The sequence below is a fragment of the Pristis pectinata genome, chromosome 15, assembly GCF_009764475.1.
Source record: "Pristis pectinata isolate sPriPec2 chromosome 15, sPriPec2.1.pri, whole genome shotgun sequence".
Lineage (NCBI taxonomy): Eukaryota > Metazoa > Chordata > Chondrichthyes > Rhinopristiformes > Pristidae > Pristis > Pristis pectinata.
In genome coordinates, this window is record NC_067419.1 from 25,450,798 (window position 1) to 25,473,759 (window position 22,962).

The 22,962-nt window shown below is 38.2% G+C and overlaps 1 protein-coding gene across 9 annotated transcripts in view; it reads right to left on the minus strand.

Annotated features, from left to right (window-relative positions):
• The window catches only part of LOC127578488 (dedicator of cytokinesis protein 4-like), a 719,988-nt gene that overhangs the window by 132,882 nt on the left and 564,144 nt on the right, over positions 1-22,962 (minus strand). For 8 of the 9 annotated variants that reach the window (XM_052030584.1, XM_052030581.1, XM_052030580.1 and 5 more), the window contains one exon: positions 7,836-7,901. The exons of the other annotated variant lie outside the window; for it this stretch is intronic. In XM_052030584.1, coding sequence (XP_051886544.1) covers positions 7,836-7,901 — 66 coding nt within the window. The remainder of the gene's footprint in view (positions 1-7,835; positions 7,902-22,962) is intronic. 9 annotated transcript variants of the gene reach the window in all.

The following is a 22,962-nucleotide window of genomic DNA, read 5'->3' on the forward strand; positions in this document are numbered from 1 at the left end:
CTGTGGTTCCTGGAAGGTGCAGAAAAACAGTAATTGCATTTTTTTTTCCATTTTCCTTCATTGATTCCTGCTAAACCTAATTTTAGTTTAGAAAGTTGGATAGACCTAAACAGATAATGATGTGTACTTGCACGGTAATTTCTTTAGAAATTTCTACGGACCCTAGGTTGCAGAATGAGATTTCAATTTGCTGGCTGTTTTTTTTAGGAATAGTAGAGTAGCAGTACTGTCTGCCTTTCAGTACCTCCTTGTATAAATTAATTGTGGTTAGTCATTCAATTTTTTGAAACTTGATGAGGGCACCATTTTAATAAACATACAGCCATGAGCTGGAGTGTTAACCTTCAAAATATAGGGTGTCCCACTTGTAAGTTAGTCCTGCTGATAATATGTAGTTGTTCTCAATATGATAATGTCATAAATGTAGCTGAAAGGTATGGGTTTTCATTGAAAATACTGGTTGGCTAACAGCCCAGTCTACATTGGAATGGATGAGAAGAACATAACTAGCCAAAAGGTTGTTTTACTTCATGAAAGGTCAAACTGATTAAAAGGTGTTGATTGGAAATAAGCATCTGCTGAACAATAAACAGCTAGCTGTATTTGAGGGATCCAAGTGGCACTGAAAAGGGGAAAAAAATGAAGTTTAATAGAACAGGGGTTGAAATGTGGGCAAGGAATTTCCCTCATTCTCACTTAACCCATACTTTTACCCTAGTGTGGCCAACCATAATTTAGCCCAAGTTTTCTCTGGAGCTCATTTGCCTAAGCAGAACACAAAAAATGGAGTAAAAGCGAATAGTTTATCACATTGAGATTCTTGCCAATTCCTTTGAGTGATCGTCAGGGTGGGAAATTCACAGAGTTGGAGTTAAGGAGAAATGTGCGAGTTGTTGACCCTGTAAAGTACTAGCATCTGAGGGCCTGTGCCAAAATTAGGAGTGCTCTCTTATACAAAAGCCAAGCAACAGCCTGACATTGTCGTACTCATGGAATGACATCTTACAGTTAACATCTCAGACACCACCATCTCCATTCTGGGCATGTCCTGTCCCACTGCAGTACAGACCCAGCAGAGGTGGTGGCACAGTGGTAAACAGTTGGGAAGGAACTGCCCTGGGAGTCCTCAACATTGACTCCAGATCCCATGAAATCTCATGGCATTAGGTTAAACCTGGGCAAGAAAACCTTCTACTGATTTTCACCTACTGCACCTCCCTCAGCCGATGAATCAATACTACTCCTTGTCAAAGACTAATAACAACTCCTTGAGTAATACTATTAAATTCAAAAGTCCCCAATGTATGTACATAAGTTCATTCCAAAAAATGGCAGAACTAGTTCACCTCTTTCTCCACTCTTCTTAATTGTTCCTTCTTATCAGTCTAATGTTCTTTTGATGCCATTCATTACAGTACTGTGGAGGTATGGTTACCACATCAAGTGATTTTAGTGTATTTCCTGGTTTATGGACAAAATCTACTTATGAACATGTGTAAAAACAGAACCATTTTGTTACCTAAATTCGGCCTGCACTTGCTGACAAATGACATAAATAGACAGAGCTAAGCAATCTGTTACGGATTAGGTTACTATTTGGTGAATGTCCCTTTAAGGCATAGTACAGTAGTGTGTGTGTGTGTGTGTGTGTGTGTGTGTGTGTGTGTGTGTGTGGTCATTACGACAACAGCAGAAGATAATGACGTACTGACGTTTTGGTTCAGTCAGAAAAGAGAGCGAAGAAGAGAGAGACACTGCCTGCTGGTCTCTGTATCGATGGATGAAAAACAATAACTGTGTCTATCACCACAATCCACATATGGATTTTCGGAATATTCCAGTGGAGTCCACTTTGTCGTTAATCTGTAGAAGAAAACAGGTATTTCTGTGGACGGCCACGTCTCAAATACCTTTTGGGGTGGCAGATACTTTGGAACAAAAGCAACGAAGATCATCAGTGACTGAGGTGTCCGTATGGGTTCCATCGTGGAACATTTGGATTTCATAATGTCTCTATTCTCTCTCTACATTTTCTCTTCAGTCAACGGTGGTTTTGCAAATGCCTTTGCTCATGTTTCACCTTATGGCTTGCTGAACTGAACTTTGAAAACTATTCCTGGACTTGGAGTTCGGGAATTTGCCACATACTTCGGGTTTAGTTTGGGGGTTAATGTTTAATATCTAACATTTTTTATTTTCTTATTATCATAAGTAGTTATTAATAAAATAGTTTCTAACATTTATACATGACTCGGTGTGTTTCTTTTGTTGCTGGTACGTAACAAATCCCCCAACTAACAGATCAGATCTAAGCTCTGCAGTCATGGTAGATAATCAAACAACTCACTCGAGGAGGAGGAGCCACAAATATCCCCATTCCCAATGATGGGGGAGCCCAGCACATCAGTGCAAAAGAGAAAGCTGAAGCATTTGCAAGGATCTTCAGCCAGAACTGCCAAGTGGATTGATCCATCTCTGCCTCCTCCAGTGGTCCCCAGCACGATAGATGCTTGTCTTCAGCCAATTCGATTCACTCATGTGGTAGCAAGGAATGTGCTAAAGGCACTGGATACAGCAAAGGCCAATTAGATTTGACAACATTCCAGCAATAGTATAAAGTCTTGTGCTTCAGAACTTTCTTCCCTTGGCCAAAACTGTTTTAGTTCCAGCTACAACACTGGCATCTACCTGACCAACATGGAAAATTGCCCTGGTATATCCCATCCACAGGAAGCAGAAACAAACCCAACCCGGCCAAATACCACCACCCCACGAGTCTCCTCTTGATCATCAGCAAAGTGATGGAAGGGAATAATCAATCGAGCTATCAAGTGGCACTTGTTCAGAAGCAACCTGCTCAGTTTGGATTCTGCCAAAGTCACATCAGATCCTTATGTCTTTACAGCCTTGGTCCAAACTTGGACAAAAAAAGTTAAACGCAAGACATGAAGTGAGAGTAACTGACCTTGACATCAAGGCAACCTTTGATCCAGTATGGCATCAAGGAGTCCAGGCTAAATTGGAGTTGAAGGGAATCAGGGGGAAAACTCTCCCAATGGTTGGAATCATACCTAGCATGAAGGAAGATGGCTGTTGTAGTTGGAGGACAATCATCTCAGTCACAGGTCATCTCTGAGGAGTTCCTCAAGGTAGTGTCCTTGGCCCAACCATCTTCAGCTGCTTCACCAATGAACTTCCTTCTATCATAGGGTCCGAAGTGGGGATGTTGTCTGATGATTGCGCAATGTTCAGTACCATTCATGACTCCTCAGAAAATGAAGCAGTCCACATCCAAATGCAACAAGACCTGGGCAGTGTCCAAGCCTGGGCTGATAGGTGTCAAGTAACATTCACGTCACACAAGTGCCGGGGAATGATGATAATCAACAAGAGAAAATTCAGCTATCGCCCCTCACATTCAATGGCATTATCATCACTGAATCCCCAACTATCAATAACTTGAGCTTACCATTGACTAGAAACTGAACTGGAGTAGTCATATACACAATATGCCTACAAGAGCAGATTAGAGGCTGGGAATCCTGTGGTGAGTAACTCACCTCCGAACTCCCCAAAGACTGTCCACCACCAACAAGGTTCAAGTCAGGAGTGTAATGGAAAACTCTCTACTTGCCTGCATGAGTGCAGCTTCAGCAATACTCAAGAAGCTCAACACCATACAGGATATAGCAGCCCGCTTTGTAGGCACCCCATCCACAACCATTCACTCACTCCACCACCAATGCACAGTTGAAACGGTTTGTACTATTTACAGGATGAACTGCAGCAACACATCAAGACTCCTTAGACAGCACCTTTCAAACCCACAACCTCTACCAGCCAGAAGGACAAGGGCAGCAAAGGCATGGGAACACTACCACCTAGAAGGTGCCAAGCAGCATCCTGACTTGGAAATATATGGCCATTTCTTCACTGTCGCTGGGTCAAAATCCTGGAACTCCTTCTCTCACAGCATTGTGGGTACACCCACACCTCAAGGACTGCAGTGATTCAAGGCGGCAGCACTCCATCACCTTCTCAAGAGCAATTAGGGATGGGAAATTAAATGCTGGCTCAGCCTCTGCATCCAGCATCCCTTGAATGAATAAAAAAAAGTAACCAATTACTGTCGAGTAAACTGAGTAAGAGCACCGACATAATACATAGCGCAGAGCGGTACAGCGTGGAAACATCTGTTTGGCCCAGCTCGTCCATACCAGCGAGGTTACCTACCTGAGCTAGTCCCATTTTCTTGCATCTGGCCCTTATCCCTCTAAACTTCTCCTATCCATGTAGAGGTCCTCCCCAGCTTATGAACGCCCAGCTTATGTACAGGCCATACAAACGAATGGGCGCTTGGGAGACAAGTGGGATGGATTTGCCGGCTGCTGTGGGGTTGCAGGAACCTTCTGCCACCTGGGAACTCGGTTCACTACTATATTTCCAACTTACAAACTGTTTGGGTTATAAACAGTTCACAGGAACAGAACCTTGCTGTAGCCTGGGATGATCTGTACCTATCCAAATGTTTTTTTAAACATTGTATTTGTACCTGCATCTACCACTTCTTCTGGCAGCTCGTTCCATATACCCACCACCCCGTGTGGAAAAACCTGCTCCTCAGGTCCCCTTTAAATCTTTCCTCTCTCACCTTAAATCTAAGCCTTCTGGTTTCAGACTCCCCAACTCTGGGGGAAAAGATTGTGACCATTCACCTTTTCTTTGCCCCTCATGATTTTAATATACCTCTATAAGGTCACCCCTCAGCCTCCTACGCTCCAGGGAAAAAAGCCCCAGCCTATCCAGTCTCTCCTTATAACTCAAGCTCTCCAGTCCTGGCAACACCCTCGTGAATATTTTCTGCATCCTTTCCAGCTTAATGACATCGTTCCTATACCTAGGCAACCAGAACGGCACACAATACTCCAAGTGTTATCTTATCAATGTCTTGTTCAATTGTAACATGATGCCCCAACTCTTGTACTTAGTCCCATGACCGATGAAAGAAAGCATGCCAAATGACTTCTTCACCCATCCTGTCTCACTACTTTTAGGGAACTATGTACTTGTACCCCAAGGTCTCTCTGTTCTACAACACTCGCCAGGGCTCTGCCATTTACTGTGCGAGTCTTGCCTTGGTTTAACTTCCCAAAATGCAATACCGCATTTGTCCAAGTTAAATTCCATCTGACATTCCTTAGCCCATTTTCCCAGGTGACCTATATCCTGTTGTAATCTTAGATAAACATCTTCACTGTCCACTATACCACCGATCTTGATGTCATCCACAAATTTACTAACCATGCCACCTACATTCTCTTCCAAATCGTTGTAATAGATTACGAACAACAGTGAACCCAGCACTGATCCCTGTGGCACATTGCTGGTCACAGGCCTCCAATCTGAAAAACTACCCTTCACTACCACCAAGCCAATTTTGTATCCAACTGGCTAGCTCATCGCAGATCCGATGAGATCTAATCTTCTGGATCAGCCTACCATGCGGGACCACATCAAAGGCCTTGCTAAAGTCCACGTAGACTATGTCTATCACCCTGCCCTTGTCAATCCTCTTGGTCACCTCTTAAAAAAAACTCAATCAAATTCATGAGACATGATTTCCAATGTGCAAAGCCATGCTGACTATCCGTAATCAGTCCTTGCCTTTCTAAATGCAGGTAAATCCCATCTCTCAGGATCCCCTCCAGTAACATTCCCACCACTTACTTGCCCTTCACTCTGACAGGAACATGCTGGCAGGATTAGGGAATTCTGGTTCATGAGGGATATCAAGGCTCTAGTCAAAACAAAAGGAGGCATATGTCGAGTACAGGCAGCTGGGATCAAGAGAATTCCTTGAGGATTATGAGGATATTATGCCAGGGCACAGAGGGATATTATGTCAGTGCACAACGTTTTGTAACATTTTATATCATGTTATTCTTTTGTAGTTTCTTGTAATATTTCATGTGACATTATGCGGAGTGCTCCATAATATGATATGATATCTTTATTAGTCACACATACATCGAAACACACAGTGAAATACATCTTTTGCATAGAGTTTCTGGGGGCAGCGCACAAGCATCGCCACGCTTCCAGCACCAACATAGCATGCCCACAACTTTCTAACCCGTACGTCTTTGGAATGTGGGAGGAAACTGGTGCATCCAGAGGAAACCCATGCAGACACGGGGAGAACGTACAAACTCCTTACAGACAGCGGCTGGAATTGAACCTGGGTCACTGGCGCTGTAATAGTGTTACACTAACCGTGCCTGTGCTATATTATGTTAGTTATGATGTTTACTGATTTTTATTAAACTTTTAAAAGAGGAAGAGTTGCTGGATTGTGCAGCTCCTTGAGTCTTGATTAGCTTTACTCCTCCTTACAAGTTCAGTCAAAACTCAAAGCAGTTCTAGGGGAGAATTTTATATACAGTTAAAATCCAGACTGAAGTGTATATGTAAAAGACAGAATTAGTGCAGGAGTAAATTCAACGTTTTCTTAATAAAGAGATACTTCATAATTTCAAGTCATTTCCTACATGCTAAAGGGAATCAAAGCAACATATTTTGATGCTATTCTACACTAATCTACATCATTACATATCCCACATACAAATTAGTTTTGAAAAAGCCCTTTAATTGATTTAATAGGCAGATTATCTTTTCACTTTTCATTACCTGTTCACTCTTTGTCTTTGTAAGCCTCATCATTTCAGTGTTGCCCCTTTATATAATTTAGCAAATTTTAAAAAATTAACGAGTTTATAGATCACTCACCTATTTATACATTTTCTATATTTGGCATATTTGTTTTTATTATTTCCCTTTTTTTCCATTCCCTTTGAACTTTTTGTAACCTTACTAAAATGCTTGCTTCCCCTACATACTATAATTCTTATGAAGCATGGTGTATCTAACACAATTTACTGATGCTGGCTGGTCCCTTGCTAATTCTCCAGATTTTCTGTTATTATTTCTAAAACTTGAGTCATCAGCCACTTTTTTTTCCCAATAGAACTATCATCTCTGGATCTGTTTATTCCAGGTCGGCAGATCCATGTGTAATGTACTCATCCTATCAGAAATGCTCCATGACTTTACATCAATAACTTAAAGATTGGTCACCAAGATAGCTCACTTGCTAAAAAATGCATACTTCAATAGTTCATTTTGCATTTTAATAATATAAAACATAACAAGGAAACTTAGTACAAGACCTACATAACATATGAAATGTTTATCAAATTCATTTTAAAAACAATGTTAGTTTATAGATGAATTTAATATACTCCAACCTAACATCAAAACAGCCACCATAAGAATAAACGAATAGTGATAAAAGTATCTCATTTTCAGTCCATCTCTCATTTAAATCTCATAACCACTAGGGTGATCAATTTCAAAACTCTATTAGTTCTGCTACTGCCAGCCATTTGGACTTTCATTTCAAGATCACCTTGCAATGCAAAATTGCAGAGCCACACCATTTTAATGTAAGATTTATGATAAATGTCACTTTGCGAGCATATTTACCTAGCATGCAAAACCAACTATTAAATAGGCAGGCAATATATTATCACTGCCAGGGGGAAATTCTGCTATTTAGAATTTTAGTAGCAGTAAATCAGAACAGAATTCAGCAATCAGAACATGGAAAACAATTCTCTCTTGTTAGAAAAGCAGCACAGTAATAGCACCTTCCCAATGTGTCACCATGACAATCACAAGAATTCAGAATGAACATTCTGCTGTGCTTTTCTACGTGATTAACTATCATATGTTAGTGAAATCTAAAGAACCTAGTCATTACAGAACAAAATACTTACTTGATGATATCTCCTTCAAGGGCAATCACTCGCTTGATTATTTTCTGCTCTGGGTTTTTGGGTGACCTGAAATAAAAGGACAAGGTTACACAATCTGTAACGTCCTCTACAATTCCACTGGTTTAAAGGAACTCATTGAAATTTTAAAACAGAAATAGAGACCATTAAAGCCATATGGGAGCTGCTGTGCTCCTTGACATGGCATATCAATCACAGATAAGATCCACTGTGAAGTTCTAGCTTATGAGAATCTATCTCCATCATCTAAAAGTAACACATAAAAGACTTTGAGTAGCTATGAGTATTTTGAAATAACTTCTGAGCATTGTGATAAAGTAAATCAAGAAATCATGTATAGATAGGACATGTGGAAAATCTAAGCATTCCTATCAAAGATAAATATCTCCATATTTTAAAGCATTTAAGATCCTGTGAACTAGGAAATAATACACACTGATATTCAATTAACTAAAAATGTTCATCATAAAATTCAGCATTATTTTTCAACAAGAAATCATTGCAGAAGAACAAAAAGAGTATATGATGGAGAAATTGTTCTTGAAGTAATCCTTCCAACAGAATCCACAATGTCTCAATAATAACTCTGTGGCTACATATATGAAAACCAAATGGTTTCATATTGGACAATGATTGTGGCATACAAATATGAAATCCTTATTATAGGTTGTATAGCAGAATAATATTTAACTGTAAAAACAAAGTTCAACTGCAAAGAAAATGAAGATTTTAATCCATTTGCTCAAAATTCTTTGTCAGCTTCTCCTAGAAACAGCATTCAAATGTTAGACAAGAAGAACTTCACTGAAATTGCACTAGCTATTCAACTAATGTTCAGTTATTTGATTAAGTCTGCATTTATTGTCCAACATGTGCAGCACTAAATTTGTTTCTATAAGAATCTCCAAGAAAAGGCTGCTTAAATTCAATGCAGTTATTGTATAATAGTTTGCTTCAGGATATTTTAGTTGGTCTTTAATTTATCGTCTCAGGGCATCTAGGTTAGCCTGACATTGATTGTTTTGATTAAAATTTCTCATGTAGAAGCTCCTGCAAGTGCAAGCTGACAACATTATGGAGAATGGAAGCTGGTCATCTGGGACCTGGGCAAACAAGTGCAACTTTCCATCGCCTTAACTAATCAAATTTGGAGGATTGTGAAGTTAAAATGACCAAAGACTGGAAGGCAGCACGGATTAGAAAAGGCTAAATTCAATTCAAATCAGGCATGGAAATTGAAATTAATGAGGGGAAAATTGTTCAAGAGAAGCAGACAGAATGTGTAACTTTAACAAAAATATAAATGTATATTTTTAAATATTGAAGCAATTAAAAAAACAAAGGAATGAGGCTCCACATATATAATAGATAATTTTCAGGCCCAGTAAGATATAATGGAATTAAGTAACATTTATCAGGGCATTAAAAAAAAGATATTTAGACTGAAATAGGCAAGATTTCATTTTATTTGGATTTTAGATCATAATTGCAGCACAAATAAAGCAACTTTATCCCATTTAATACATTTCAGCAATAAGGAAGACAGCAACATAGCAACATTTAAGAGGTATTTAGACAGGCAAACAGGCAGGGAATGGTGGGATACTGATCATATGTTGGCACATGGGATTAGTATCGATTGGCATTAGGGCTGGTACAGACATTGTGGGCTGAAGTCCTGTACCTGAGCTGGAATTTTCTTTATTAAGATCTTGTGAAGCTAATGGTATAACTGCATTTCTATGCCATTAGCTTCACATGCAACTACTCCTTGCCTGAAATTGCTGTACCAGCTGTGCACAAATAATGGTGAGCATTACTGGTTTCACTGTTACTTTGACAACAAATTATGGCTCAATTCTTTCAAAGCAGTGTGAACACCCTGGGAAAAGCTCTGTACTTCTTGAAAAGACTTGTGTATTTTAACTGTTTGGAATATGATAATATGTATTAAAAAGGAAAAGATCTATATGCTGCATTTTTATAGCAGCCACAATATTAGGTACAATATCTCCAAGCACAACAGGAGATTTTCTCCACAAGAATCATAAAGATTTGATGAGAATAGCATGTCAGCCAAAAGATGTTCATTAGTCCATTTATTGCGCAAGTACAATGATGAAAAAATTATGCCACACAATCTAGTCCCCTAGTTACCATTAAATATACATGGAAACTGCAACTTCAGCAGTCAGTTTAAAGTTCACCTATATTATGGAAAGTGATTGGGCTGTAACAGATTTGAACAAACCAGATCTGATCTGTCGTTGAAAGCCTACTGGTGTTTACTGTGTTGAACTTGACATGAATAACGACTACACAGGGATGGTTCTTGGAACAGTCTGATATCTAAAATCATATCCCAGCATTAACTAGCACATTCAGATGATGGGAAGAAAATATGAGGAGGAGGAAAAGAGTATAATATGAAACATTAGAGTAAAAGGCACCAGAGGTATCATCTGCTGAATACTTCTTAAATAATTTCTGTTTGAATTGTTTTCATCACAGATTGCTGTTAGAGTTGCAGCTGTATAAATGTGAAAAGTGATTTTCTTCACTTTGTTTACATTTAGAAGAATAAAGTTGGCAACAATGTAAAACTTACACTACCTTTAATATGCATGTAAACACTGACTGTTGATCAGTGAAACTTCAAGTCTCTAAGATGTAACATTTCACATTGCGCAACATAATACAAGTATACACAATGCTGAACTGAGTAAATTAGAAATAGTGCAGAACTCAGTCAAGTAGAATAGTAAACCCAATGTTGAATGATACTCTAAAATGACCAAGATAGAGGGAAAGAGGTCTCTCTCTAGGAACTAATGTAATTAAAAGCATTACTTCACATCAGGAAATTGACAATACATAACATGAAGACAGAAAAAGAATCAGAGGAAAGATGAGGAAAATATATTTATCTGGACCAGGGCTAGAAAAGTCATCACAAGTTTTTCCACAATACCACCTCACTTTTAAGCAAATTAAGATGGAGTTCGACGTGGAAAGAACACTGTAGGTAGTGGAATTTCCATGTATCTGCTGCCTTGTCCTTCCTGGTGGTTTTGGTTGCAGTTGGGTACATGTTGTTAAAGTGGCTGAGGTTAGTGTTACAGTTGTTGTAAAATGTCATGAGAAGATTCATTCACTGATCTTGAGCATTTATTAGTGATCACTGAACTTCTTCAGTACTGCATCCAAGTCACAGGGCTTGACAGCTGGCATAGACCTCTACACCACCTTCGGTGGAAAATTTGTCTAGAGGACTTCTTGGTTCTCCATTGTCGAATCAGATCTCTCCTTTGTTCTATCTTCTCCGGGGTAGTGCCTCCTCCTCTTCAGTTCTGATGTAGCACCATTATTTTCCAGGTCAGAATGATTGCTGCTGCACTTCTACGATGTGCCTTAGCCACCGTGCATTTTCCTTTTAGGAGAGATGGAAGCTGGTTTTAAGTAGTGCAGTTCACTCACATTCTTAGCCCTCTACTGAGGTGAGCAAATTTTCAGCGGTACTGCGATGGCAGCACTGGCAATTATGTAACCTTGCAGGCTGCAGAGGCACAAACTCTTCATGCATCATGATCCATGTACCTGGATTCAGGGAGTAGCCAGGTTAACTACAGATTTCAGAATGAAGGATAAGTGTGTATGCCACAGATTATTATATTATTGTCATCGGTCCACATTTGATTACATTATTATCATCTGTATACATTTAATTACATTAGCTGATGTTAGATTCTAACAATTTCTACAACTTTTTTCTTTCTTATTTGAATAATAAATTATAGAATTTAAGGTCAAAGATATTAGCAAATCTTAACCTGGGCATTCAACTTGTACCCAGACATCCTGTTCAGGGTTGAGAGAGAACACACTTTTGTTGAGGAAGTTATTTTTCCTTGACAGGAGGATTTAGGTTGTTCAAGCTTTATATCTGACTTTTTAATCTTGTCATTTTGAAGCAAGTCTTTGAGAATTTGATTCACTGTTTTTGTGGTTCCCAGAGTTAGCAAAACCATTTTCTATTATTTTTTTATTCTTGCTTTCTCGTGGTTCATTCTTCTTCTTCTCATTATTTATTTTGGATCGGTAACCACAAAAGAACCCAAGTATAACAAAGCAAACTCTTTTTGGCAAAGTAGTTATGATTTAGTATGCACAGCCCAAAAAGGTGGTGGAAAAGAAATTTTCAAGGGGATATTGATTACATACTTGAAGAGGGAAACGTGAATGAACATAGGATAAGAGCAAGAGATTAAGACAAAGTGGATGGCTCTTACAAAGAGCTGGCACATGCACAGTGGGGTGAATAGCCTCCTTTTGCGTTCTTTGACTTCACGATTCATAGCTCCCGTTTAGCTCCATGTTAATTAAAACTAAATTGGAAAGAGAGAATGGAATTCTTTCACTGGAAGCAATAAAAATACACAAAATGTGATGTTTTACTTTAATGCTTCTCTAATTAAAATCTAGTCTTCCACTCAATTTTCAAGAATGATTTAAAAGCAGTATACAGCCAAGGGTTTGCCAGGTTCAATACTTTACACATCTTATACAGCTTCTGACATTAAAGTTGGCATATTAAATTATTTTGTTTTCCTCCTCTGCCAATTATCAAATTGCTTTGCACAGTTATTACCAGAATTGAACAGGGGAAGATAGTGGATGGTGAGGTCTCATACAACGAACTACAATTTTCAACAAGTATCAGTGCATTAAATATAATTAACAGGATCATGTAAATTGTCCAGGACTATTATTAGACTAATAGCATGATTGGACATACAGTATCCAGACTGGAAATGACAGTGGGAAATAGCCAAGTAAAAGCTTTTCACAGCACAGTTCATCTTGGATTTCTATGCATGCCAGGTGAAACGCAGAATTCCAAGGTTAGCTGGAGGTCAGATGCCATTGCACCTGACCTCACACCCCACGGCCAGACTCATTGAACCTAGTGGCAGAGTGTTTAACTGCTGAGGTGAGGAAATCGATATGCTTTGTATCTGACCCCCTCAGCTGTTAAGTCAGGGCTGACTGGCTCACATTCATTTGAATGAGATCATCAATCCTGTGGAAAATAAATAAATGTAGGTAAATATTTGTGTTACTTATTTTAATGTTGTTAAATTATTTCAGTGTGTGTTTTAATTAATTAATTTTATTATTATTTATTTACTTTAACTTGTACAGGGCTCCCTGATGCTACATGCTGCCTTGTCATAAGCAATCAATCTCACCTCTTCAGTTCATGACCAAGTATTTAATGAGGTCTGTTATCAAGATGGCCTGGTGGTATTCAACCCGAGGCCTACTGGTGACTTGCAGCCCATTCCACTTCGTCGGGCCACTTATGTCCAGAGGACCAACTCACTCAGCACTCTGCATCTTGAAATATTGAGACAAGATGGGTAGGCCAGACCTAATACGATCCTACCCTCAGTAATACGATCAATAGAAAATAGCAAAATTCAACTTTGTTTGGAATATTTAAAAAGTATAATGAACGTGGTACTGCTGTAAAATACATTTAATTGGTTTCATTTTTATTGAGATTTTTGTTTAAAGCTGATTTTATATCTAATACCTAACATTAGTTCTATGTGATTTCAAGTAATGTTCTACAATATCACATGATTAATAGTTTAATCTTTTAAAAGGCTAGGAATAATTACCTAATTTGATGCATTACCTGATTTGATCACTAAGTACTGGAATAATTAACCTCATGGATTGCTTAATACTGTAAGTTACAATAATTATAATGGCATTGAGATAGGTTTGACTGATTATAAGAATGCTATAGCCCAACACATTATCTTGCATTTTATCAGACTTTTTGATTAATAAAATTGCACCAATCAAAAAAAAATCACCATGTTTGATGTTAACTTTTTTTTTGAATAGGAACATTTTTAATCTGATTAAGTAATGTCAATATCTCCAATCAGATCATCATTTGTCGGCCACTCTTATTTGGTTTTGAGAATGTAAAGCTGAGCTGCCTTCTAAAAATGCTGGAGCCCAGTGGTGAGGCTGTTCTTGGTAGTGTCTTCCAAGATTTTGGTCCAGTACCAATGAAAGAACAGCAACATATTTTCACATCAGGATGGGTTATGACTTGGTGAGGAACATGCAGTTGGCAGTGCACATTGTACTATTGCTCATCCTCCTAGGTGGTAGCAATTGGGAGTCTCGGGTGTGATTTAGTGAAAAAACCTTTGGCAAACCACAGTGCACTAGTAATAGAAAGAGTGAATTATTATGGGTTGGCTATTGACCGGGCTGCTTTGTTCTGAGATCAAGCTTTTTCCAAGATTGTTGATGCTACACTCAAACAGGTAAGTATTCCCTCACATTCCCGACATCTTTATAGTTAGGAAACATTTCTGAGGAGTCAGGAAGTTAGTTATTTGCTTCAGAATACCTAACCTCTGACGTACTCTTCTTACCATTGTATTTGTTACTAGACCAGCTAAGATTCCAGACTATTGTGACTGTAAGAAATGTTGTGGAGGGGTTTTGAAATATTGATGCTATTGAATGCCAAGTGAAGGCGGTTACACTCTCCATTACTGGGGATAGACTTTGCACAGTACTTGTGTGGCATAAAGTTAACTTGCCACTTATTGACCTAGCATGAACCTCATCCAGGTCTTGGTGCATAGGGGCAGGACTATGAGAAGTTGTGCATGGAATGGAACACATTTCAATCATCTTAAATATCCCCACATTTGACACTGATGTCACACATGGTAAAAATGCTGTCTTGATATCACACGCAATCAATCTCCCTTCTTTAGTCTACATTTGGACCCAAGTTTTAATCATGTCCATCACCAAGATATCCTGGGCGGTATCCAGGCTGAGCTATCATGTTATTGCTGAACCAGTTCAGCTTAACAATACTGTTGATGACATTTTTCATCATTCTTATAATGACTGAGGGTAGGCTAGTGGGGCAGATTAGATTTTTAGTAGACAGGACATACCCAGGCAATATCCTGGAGTTCTGCTGTACTGAAACAGCTTGGTAGTCAATTCTGAAGCACATCAAATAACACAGTAAAGATGCTGTCAAGGCCCATAGCCTTCACTATCTCCATTCTGTAGTTGGCTTTTGAAATCATAGAGAGTGAATCAAACTGGCTGAAGATGAGCTTCAGTGATGTTTGGGAACCGGAGAAGAGGCTTAAATGGGTCATATACACAGCATTTCTGGTGAAGACTGTTGCAAATGCTTTAGTCTAATCTTTCTCACTCTATCATTCTGATTGGGGATGTCTATGAAGTCTCTTGCTTCTATTATGTTTGTAAATGCTCACCACCATTCACAACTAGATGTGGCAGGACGCAGAGCTTAAATCTGGTCTGCTGTTGTGGGATAATAGGTTCTGTATGCAGCCTGTCACTTCTGTTGCTCAGCTTTGTCAGGGTGGCATCTTGCTTTTAAGTAAGCCTAATGGTTTACCTGGCCACGAAGTAGATGGTCCTCCAGTAGCTCCAAATCCTATGTACTTTTTCAGATTTATTTCTGAAAGATTCCATGATCAGATGTTCTGGCTCATGGCTGAACCACAAATCTTAAATATGAACCACTTCCAACATGACACTGAATTTCTCATTTTGTTTTAAACTTGCTACCATGCTTTTATTGGCTCTACGTGTTAAATCACTTGGACCAAAAACTAATCTAACCACAGAAATGAACTGAAGAGGTCCGAACATATGCATTCATTAATTAATTGGTAATGCATTAGTTTCTTAGGCTGGAAATAAGTTTTGTGTTTAGCTCTGGTTGACACTATAGATTCCTGCTTTACTTACACTTATGGCCTCCGAATGTCCTTGTACAAAACAGCACATAACTCGATATAATTTCAGTGAAACAACCATCCACAAAAAGTGATTTGACAGTACCATATTTATTTTAGATTGGAAAAGATTGAACATCTGAAAAAAAGTGTTGCTTATATATAAATGTACCACATTTTTGGAGAAGAATGATTAGCTTTACAGTGCATCCTAGGGTACTGCAGGGCTCATCTTATATATTAACTAAAAGTTATCTTTTGATTTCATGATATTTATTTCAGTTTTCAACAGCTATCCTAAAAAGAAATCTTAGCTATCTTAAAATTATGCTTTTTGCAAAGCAGGAACTAAGTTCTTAAAATACAAATTTCATATCATGTATCACTCAAGAAGTATATTGAATGATAACAAAATTGCATCAGATTTTTTATGGATGGTCAGAAAGTTCCTATAAGACAAACACTTAATGCTGCAATCTGTAATCCCATTTATTTTCTCTGGTTATTGAGGTAAAAGCTTGCCCTACATTTTACTAAGTGATGATTTTACTGTATTGAGTTTTCATTAGAAATTAGCACTTGCCAAAATATTTTGAAGGGGTACTATAATATATCATGATTAGTATTAGCTGGTTGCAGTTGACAAGATTCTAATCCAACATACTTATATTCTGCACTTAACCTAAAAACATTATCCTTGTTTCTCTCTCTGCAGAGATTGCCTGACTTTTAAGTATTTTAGCATTTTCCACTTTATTTCAAGTTTTCAGTATCTGTGGTATTTTGCTGTTGTATTTACACAGCACTAAATTACATGAGAGATTCTGAAGTAATAAATTCTGCAATGTGTAGGTCAAACGCTTAAATCTTTTAAGAAATCTGAAAAAAATCCTCTCTTACCTTTAAAGATTTTCATATTCAGAAGACTGAAACTGTTACAATGATATATTTTCTTTCCTTCACTGATTATTAATTTTGGTAAATCAGACCATACATCTGCCATAAGCCAAATGATGGAGCAGCTAAGTCACCTCTGATGCATTTATTGACAGGTTTTATCTTCCCTAAAACACCTAGTTTCTTGAAACTGGTACCAGTCAGCATGTGATACACACATGGGCTCACATTCTCATCTGCAATGTACTAGGTTTAGAAAATAAATTTCTACAAGCCAAGATGAAAGTTTGAGGCAGTTACATATCATGATTTTACCTCTGCACAAGGCCAGGATGGTTTTATACCATATGACAAAATAAATGAATCCCGAGTTTGAGCTTCATGGTGATTTTAAATTCTACATTGATAATTAGTCTTACTTGCACCCAAAGTGGTTTCTGTCAATCAGTAAAGCAGACAAAATGGTGTCTGCTTTGAAAGCGATCATTCCCAACCCACAGGGGTTCACAGCCTGAGTCACTGCCTATTCAAGATGCCAGCTTGTTACTCAGCTGTCATTGCTACTCAAAAACTGCAAGGGTGTGTATAACTTGTATCCAAGTGTAACTCACCCACATCTTTTCTCTATCTCTATGGGGAATCGCCAGCCCTCTAATTAGATTTGTCCTCCCACTGGCATGGTCAGGGTGGTGAACAAGAAAGGAAAATTACAAGTATGAAGCTGCTTTTGACAACATAAAAATGGCTTTTGCAAATTAAATCTTCAGAATATAGCCAAATGATTTTGAATTTCTTTCCAATTGGTTCAAACATAATTAACAAGAATACTTAGTACCAAGAGATGAAGAATACAAGGGAAATAAATAAGATCACTATGAAAATGCACCAATGGTGTAATACTCAGTACTTCCCCACTGTCCCGATGAAGCAGAGTACTTATAAATTATATAATTCCATGCATTATCAAAGTTCATTAAATTGAAAGCTCTATATTTTATGAGAAAAACAGATTTCAGAATACTTAGAATGATGTTAACTCAGGTATACCATAAATGGAGCTTAATTGTTGTTCATTTTTCTTTAATTTAAAAGCTAAATACATCAGTTAATGTAGATCAATGCTAGGAGACCATGAGATAATTGCAATAAAAGCTCACTTAATTTTCTAGTTGAAGTAGTAAATTATTTAAAACATTAATTGCTTAAAATAAGAGAATGGAAATGTTAAAACTTTATTTTTTAAGAAACTTTATTTATACAGCACAGTAACAGGCCTTTCTGGCCCAATGAGCCTGCACTGCCCAATTACACCCACATTAACCTACTAATCCGTACATCTTTGCAATGTGGCAGGAAACCGTAGCACCCAAAGGAAACCCACGCAGTCATGGGGAGAACGTACAAACTCCTTACAGACAGCAGCATGAATTGAACCCTGATCGCTGGCGCTGCAATAGTGTTATGATAACTGCTACACTACCATGCCGAAGAACAAATTTCTGCTTTAAAAAGGTGAAAGGTTAGAGATCACCACAATCCAAATCAATGAGCTACAAAAGAATTACATCATTGATCAAAAGGTTTGACATCTGTTTTAAGGTTATCCGAATAATCCCAAAGCATATGTTGACAACACAATGGCAAACCAATGCAATGTTTATAGTTTTTTGTTTAAATTACAAATCAATATATCTCACAATATGAATGTACATGGTGGATCACAATATCAAACAATGTTTGTTTCCCTCTAACAACTTTAAAGAGATCCAAGCATAGTTAACAAATACTCATAAATGATTTCCCTTCCACTTACACTGAATTTTGTGAGAGCACACTGTGTTGTAGCATTCATTAAAAAAAAGGAAGACCATATAAAAGAAACAGAAGAATGTGAAAAGTATACTTAGTTGATTTTATAAGTTTCTGCAGTTTGAGCATAGGATCTGCACCAGTAATTTTCTCTTCGTTGAGTTTGGAATCCACATAGATTCTTTCTGCCTGGTAATCTATGGCTACTTGTTCTCCATTTCAGTGTTTCATTTGTTTTAATTGCGTTTCAGCTGTTGACACAGCAGAGGAAAGCCCAAATAACATCTGCTATGACTGCAACCACAATCCATTCTCTCTCCTTTAGCCCAACATCCACTGTTGAAGCTGACCAATTCAACCTTCCCTTCTATCTCTCTTCTGTTGACAGATCAGGAGGGTTCCAATTGCTTGGTTCTACTCCTGCTTATACAACTCCAGACTCAGAATTTCAGACCTGCAATTTAGCTCCTGAATGCCCAAGGATCTTTGGCCTCATGACTCTCTTGCATCTTGCACAAGAGACAAAAGAACCCCTGCTCTACCTCTCCACCAGCTCTCTCAACAATACCCATCTTGTCAGACAATATGTCATGATATCCAATCATGATGAACCACAGTTTTGTCGTTTAAAAAGAAAATAACTGTTGGCACTATACAGTGCTTTTCACAACTTCAGTAAACACTAAAATGCATTTGAGCCAATAAACTACTGTTCAAATAAAATTCACTGTTGCAATACAAGGATAGTGGCAATCAACTCATAAACAGCAAAGTCCAGGAACAGAAATCCACCACAGAGCCATGGTTGACACCACACTAAACTAGATTTGCCTTAATTTAGTGTACGGTTTGGCATAATGTACAATTCCATCTCTTGCCTGCCCAAAGCAGGAAAAATATTCCTTTACTGCACTGATTCTTTTCACACCAGCATCATAGAAAATGTGTGACCTGGGTGAAAAAAAAGCTCATCCCAGGTCCACAGCCCTGCAGGTAATGTCTCTTCAAGTGCACAATCAAGTACTTTTTAAAAAAAAATGACAATGGATTCTGCCTCCACTACCCATTCAGGCAAAGAGTGCCAGAGCCTTACCACCTTCGGAATGCAAACATTTCTCCTTTTAGCACTTCTAATCCTTCTACTAATTATTTAAATTTAACCCTATTTGGTTTTTTGACCTTTTACCAAGGAAAACAATCCTTTCTATTTATCAAGGCATCTGATTACTTCATGTGCCAATGTTAAATTCTATAATCACATCCTCTGAACTAATTACGGTATTAGCTCATCTATGCTCACTGATGTCTACTGCTATGTGTTACAGGTTTCCTGACTTACGTGCCAATGCTTTTAATTCTCATACAAGTATTAGGTGTGGCCTATCTGTGATTCTATGTTGGTTGGAACATGCCTGGAAGCTAAAGAATTGCTTCCATCATGATGGACTTGTACTTTCTCACAAGCCTGTTTAATAGGATTGTAATTCCTAAGATACAACTTAATTTGAAGTTACATCAGCTGCCTTCTAGTTCTCTCACGTCATGCCTGTATCCAATGAGCTTAGCAAAATCTCTGAGTGCATTCCCATCTTCATTCATTTTAATGCTCTCTGATGGATTTTATTTGGGGTTGAAGCTTTATTAACCTCTAAGCATTCCAGTTTAATGTCCAATTAATTGCTTTTCATTAATGTCTTCATAAACTCTGATCCTTGTTCCACCATTTTAGCAGCATGTTGGGAAATGGACTTTGCAGAGGCAAATAAACTGCTGTAAAAATCATTATTAAACTTGGCCTCATTAATGGCTTATTTCACTATTAAAGGTACTCATTTGCTATTTAACATTATTGATCCAAACAAGTATTTTCCTTTCTTCTATATAAGTTGCAACCTACTTAATCAATCATTTCCCCTTTCACTTAGAAATGTAATTTTAACAACTTGCAAAATCATTTTCTGCGATTTTCTTCTTCTCTGAAAAATCATTACAGGCACATCACTATTCCATTATGTTGCATCCAGCTCACTGTTCTAATGACTTCTTGATATTATTGTTCTTCATTCATACAGTGACTTATGTTTCACTAATTGGTTTCCGTATGTAGAATTTAGCAGCATCAAAGCATTCAGAGCCATTAAGTGGGCTGCTGAACTATGGCAACCAAAATTATAGAAACTTAGTTTCCCAAAATCAAATAAAATTTGAACTTGTTGGGTAAACTATTTCTGGAGTTACTCACAGATTATCTGTAAAACATCTGTGATTTCTGGCTAAAATGAAACACTGATTAATGATTTTCTTCCCACTGATTAGGTAGTCCCCCTGGTAACAATGACCTAAAAGGAATAATCATTTTTCAAACTAGGGATTCTACTTGGTTATCTGGGCATGGGAGGAAGAACCTGACAGTAGCTCATGAACAAGTCTCAAATATGTGTTCTCTCTATCAATGGGGAGTTTGGCACTTCTCTCAGCTTCCTTAAACTATTTTCTAACTCTGCTTTTTCCAGGTTTTTGGTATCTCCTGCAAATAATCTGATGTTATGGATTATGTAGACAAGCTGTACATGATGGCCAAAAAGATTTCACAAAAATATTTTGAATAATTTCATTTGCTTTTATTATTGGTAGATTTTTTCTGAATAGTGTCAGCAGTTTTTAATACACAATTAGAAATTGTTCATTGGGATTCTGTAAACTTCATCTGTATTTAATCAGTGCACTATTTACTTTCTTGTTGTTTTATAAATATTGGCCTAGATCTTCCAATTAAAACATGATAGACACATCTTCCCCTATCCTCGCCTTTCAGCATTCTGAAGGGACCATTCCTTCAATGATGCTCTGCTTCACTATTACTTCTCCACGAACACCCACTCCCCCTCTCAAGAAACTTTTCCATACAACTGCAGGAGATGAAATACTTTCTATTTTAAACCATCCCTTCCCACAATCCAGGGACCCAAACAGCAGTTCATGAATATCCCTTCCAATATATTACATTTGATTCTCCTGATGCAGTCTCCTTTACATTGGAGAAACCAAAAACTGATTGGGTGACCGCTTTGGAGAACATCTCCATTCAGCCCACGAGGGGGACACTGAGTGTCCTGTTGCCTGTCACTTTAGTCTCCATCCCATTTCCACTCCGACATCTTATGTCTTTGGCATCTTACAATGAAACCTAAATGAAGCTTGATGAACAACACTTAATCTTATGACATGGCACATTATGTACCTTCGCAATTAAAACTGAGTTCAACAACATCAGATAACAAACATTTCCCATTTGCTTTAGAACCAGCCACTTCTTTGTTATTCCCATTACAAACGCCACTTGACTTGCTGAGTATTCCCAGCATTCTCTGTCTCTTACCCTTCCAACTAAAGCCTGGCAATTCTGTGCTCAATAGTCAGCTCTTGCTTACGTAATAGGATGGAAGTTCAGGAACCCAGCAAAGTCAAGGTCTAGAACATCTGCTCAGCTGATCACTGATTTTAGTGGTCCTGGCTGTTTCCTCTCAATTATGAATAGATAGTATTTTCTTCTGTTTCTTTGTTCCATGAAAGGTATCTCCATTTTATGTGGAGTAACCTTCACGACCCTATCATGGTGCAACTTTTCCAGTTCCATCAGCTCTATGATGCAACTTCCATGCATGGATGTTACTGCTCACTGGCCTACTACAATGAAACGCACATACTTGCTTCAGGAGGACATTACATGGATGGCAACTTGGCACAACAGCTCTGGCGACCAGGGTTTGACCCTGACCTTGAGTGCTCCCTGTGTGGAGTTTGAACATTCTCCCTGAGATCATACAGGTTCCCTCCAGTTGCCTCCCAAACCCCTAAAGATATGCTGATAGGTCAATTGGCCACTGTAAATTGTCCGTATAGGAGCTTGGCAGGAGAATCAGGGGAGTAGATGGGCAAGTAAGAGAGAATAGATTACAGGAAAGTAAATTGAGGTATGTGACTGATAGGTATGCTCTGAGAGCTGCCATAGACTTAATAGGCAGAATGGCCTCCATCTATGTCATAAGAGAAATATGAAAACATATGGAAAATATGAAGCTCCATTAAAAACAAAATCAAAGGATTCTCCCTATTTCTGACTGAGTATGAACAATTGGTAATGATTAACTGCTTGATTGTATGGTGGGCTGTAATGTTCTTTCAATGCACCTGATGCATTCTCTTGGGTATATTTGAGGGTTTTAGGTTTGATGCAGCTCTTTCTCTCTGTGACCACTGAGATATATTAACATCTTTCCCAATGCAGAGTGTGAGCTCTGGCATGGGCATCGGTTAAACTACACTTTTCCAGTAGTTTACAACATCATGAACATTAGCCTTTTACGCAGGGGTTTCAGTGACTGACGCTGAAGAGGGGAGAAGCACAACAGGGATTGTGGGATGCTTCTCTAAGGAATGCACAATTTCCATATCCCTGGAAAACAACTCTCAAACTTTACAGCTAGATCAATAACAAAGTAGGAATCACAGCTTCCTGCCATTCATTTTTCTTCTTTTAAAAAGCATTCTTTTTTTTAGAAAGAAAAACAAAGTGTAGT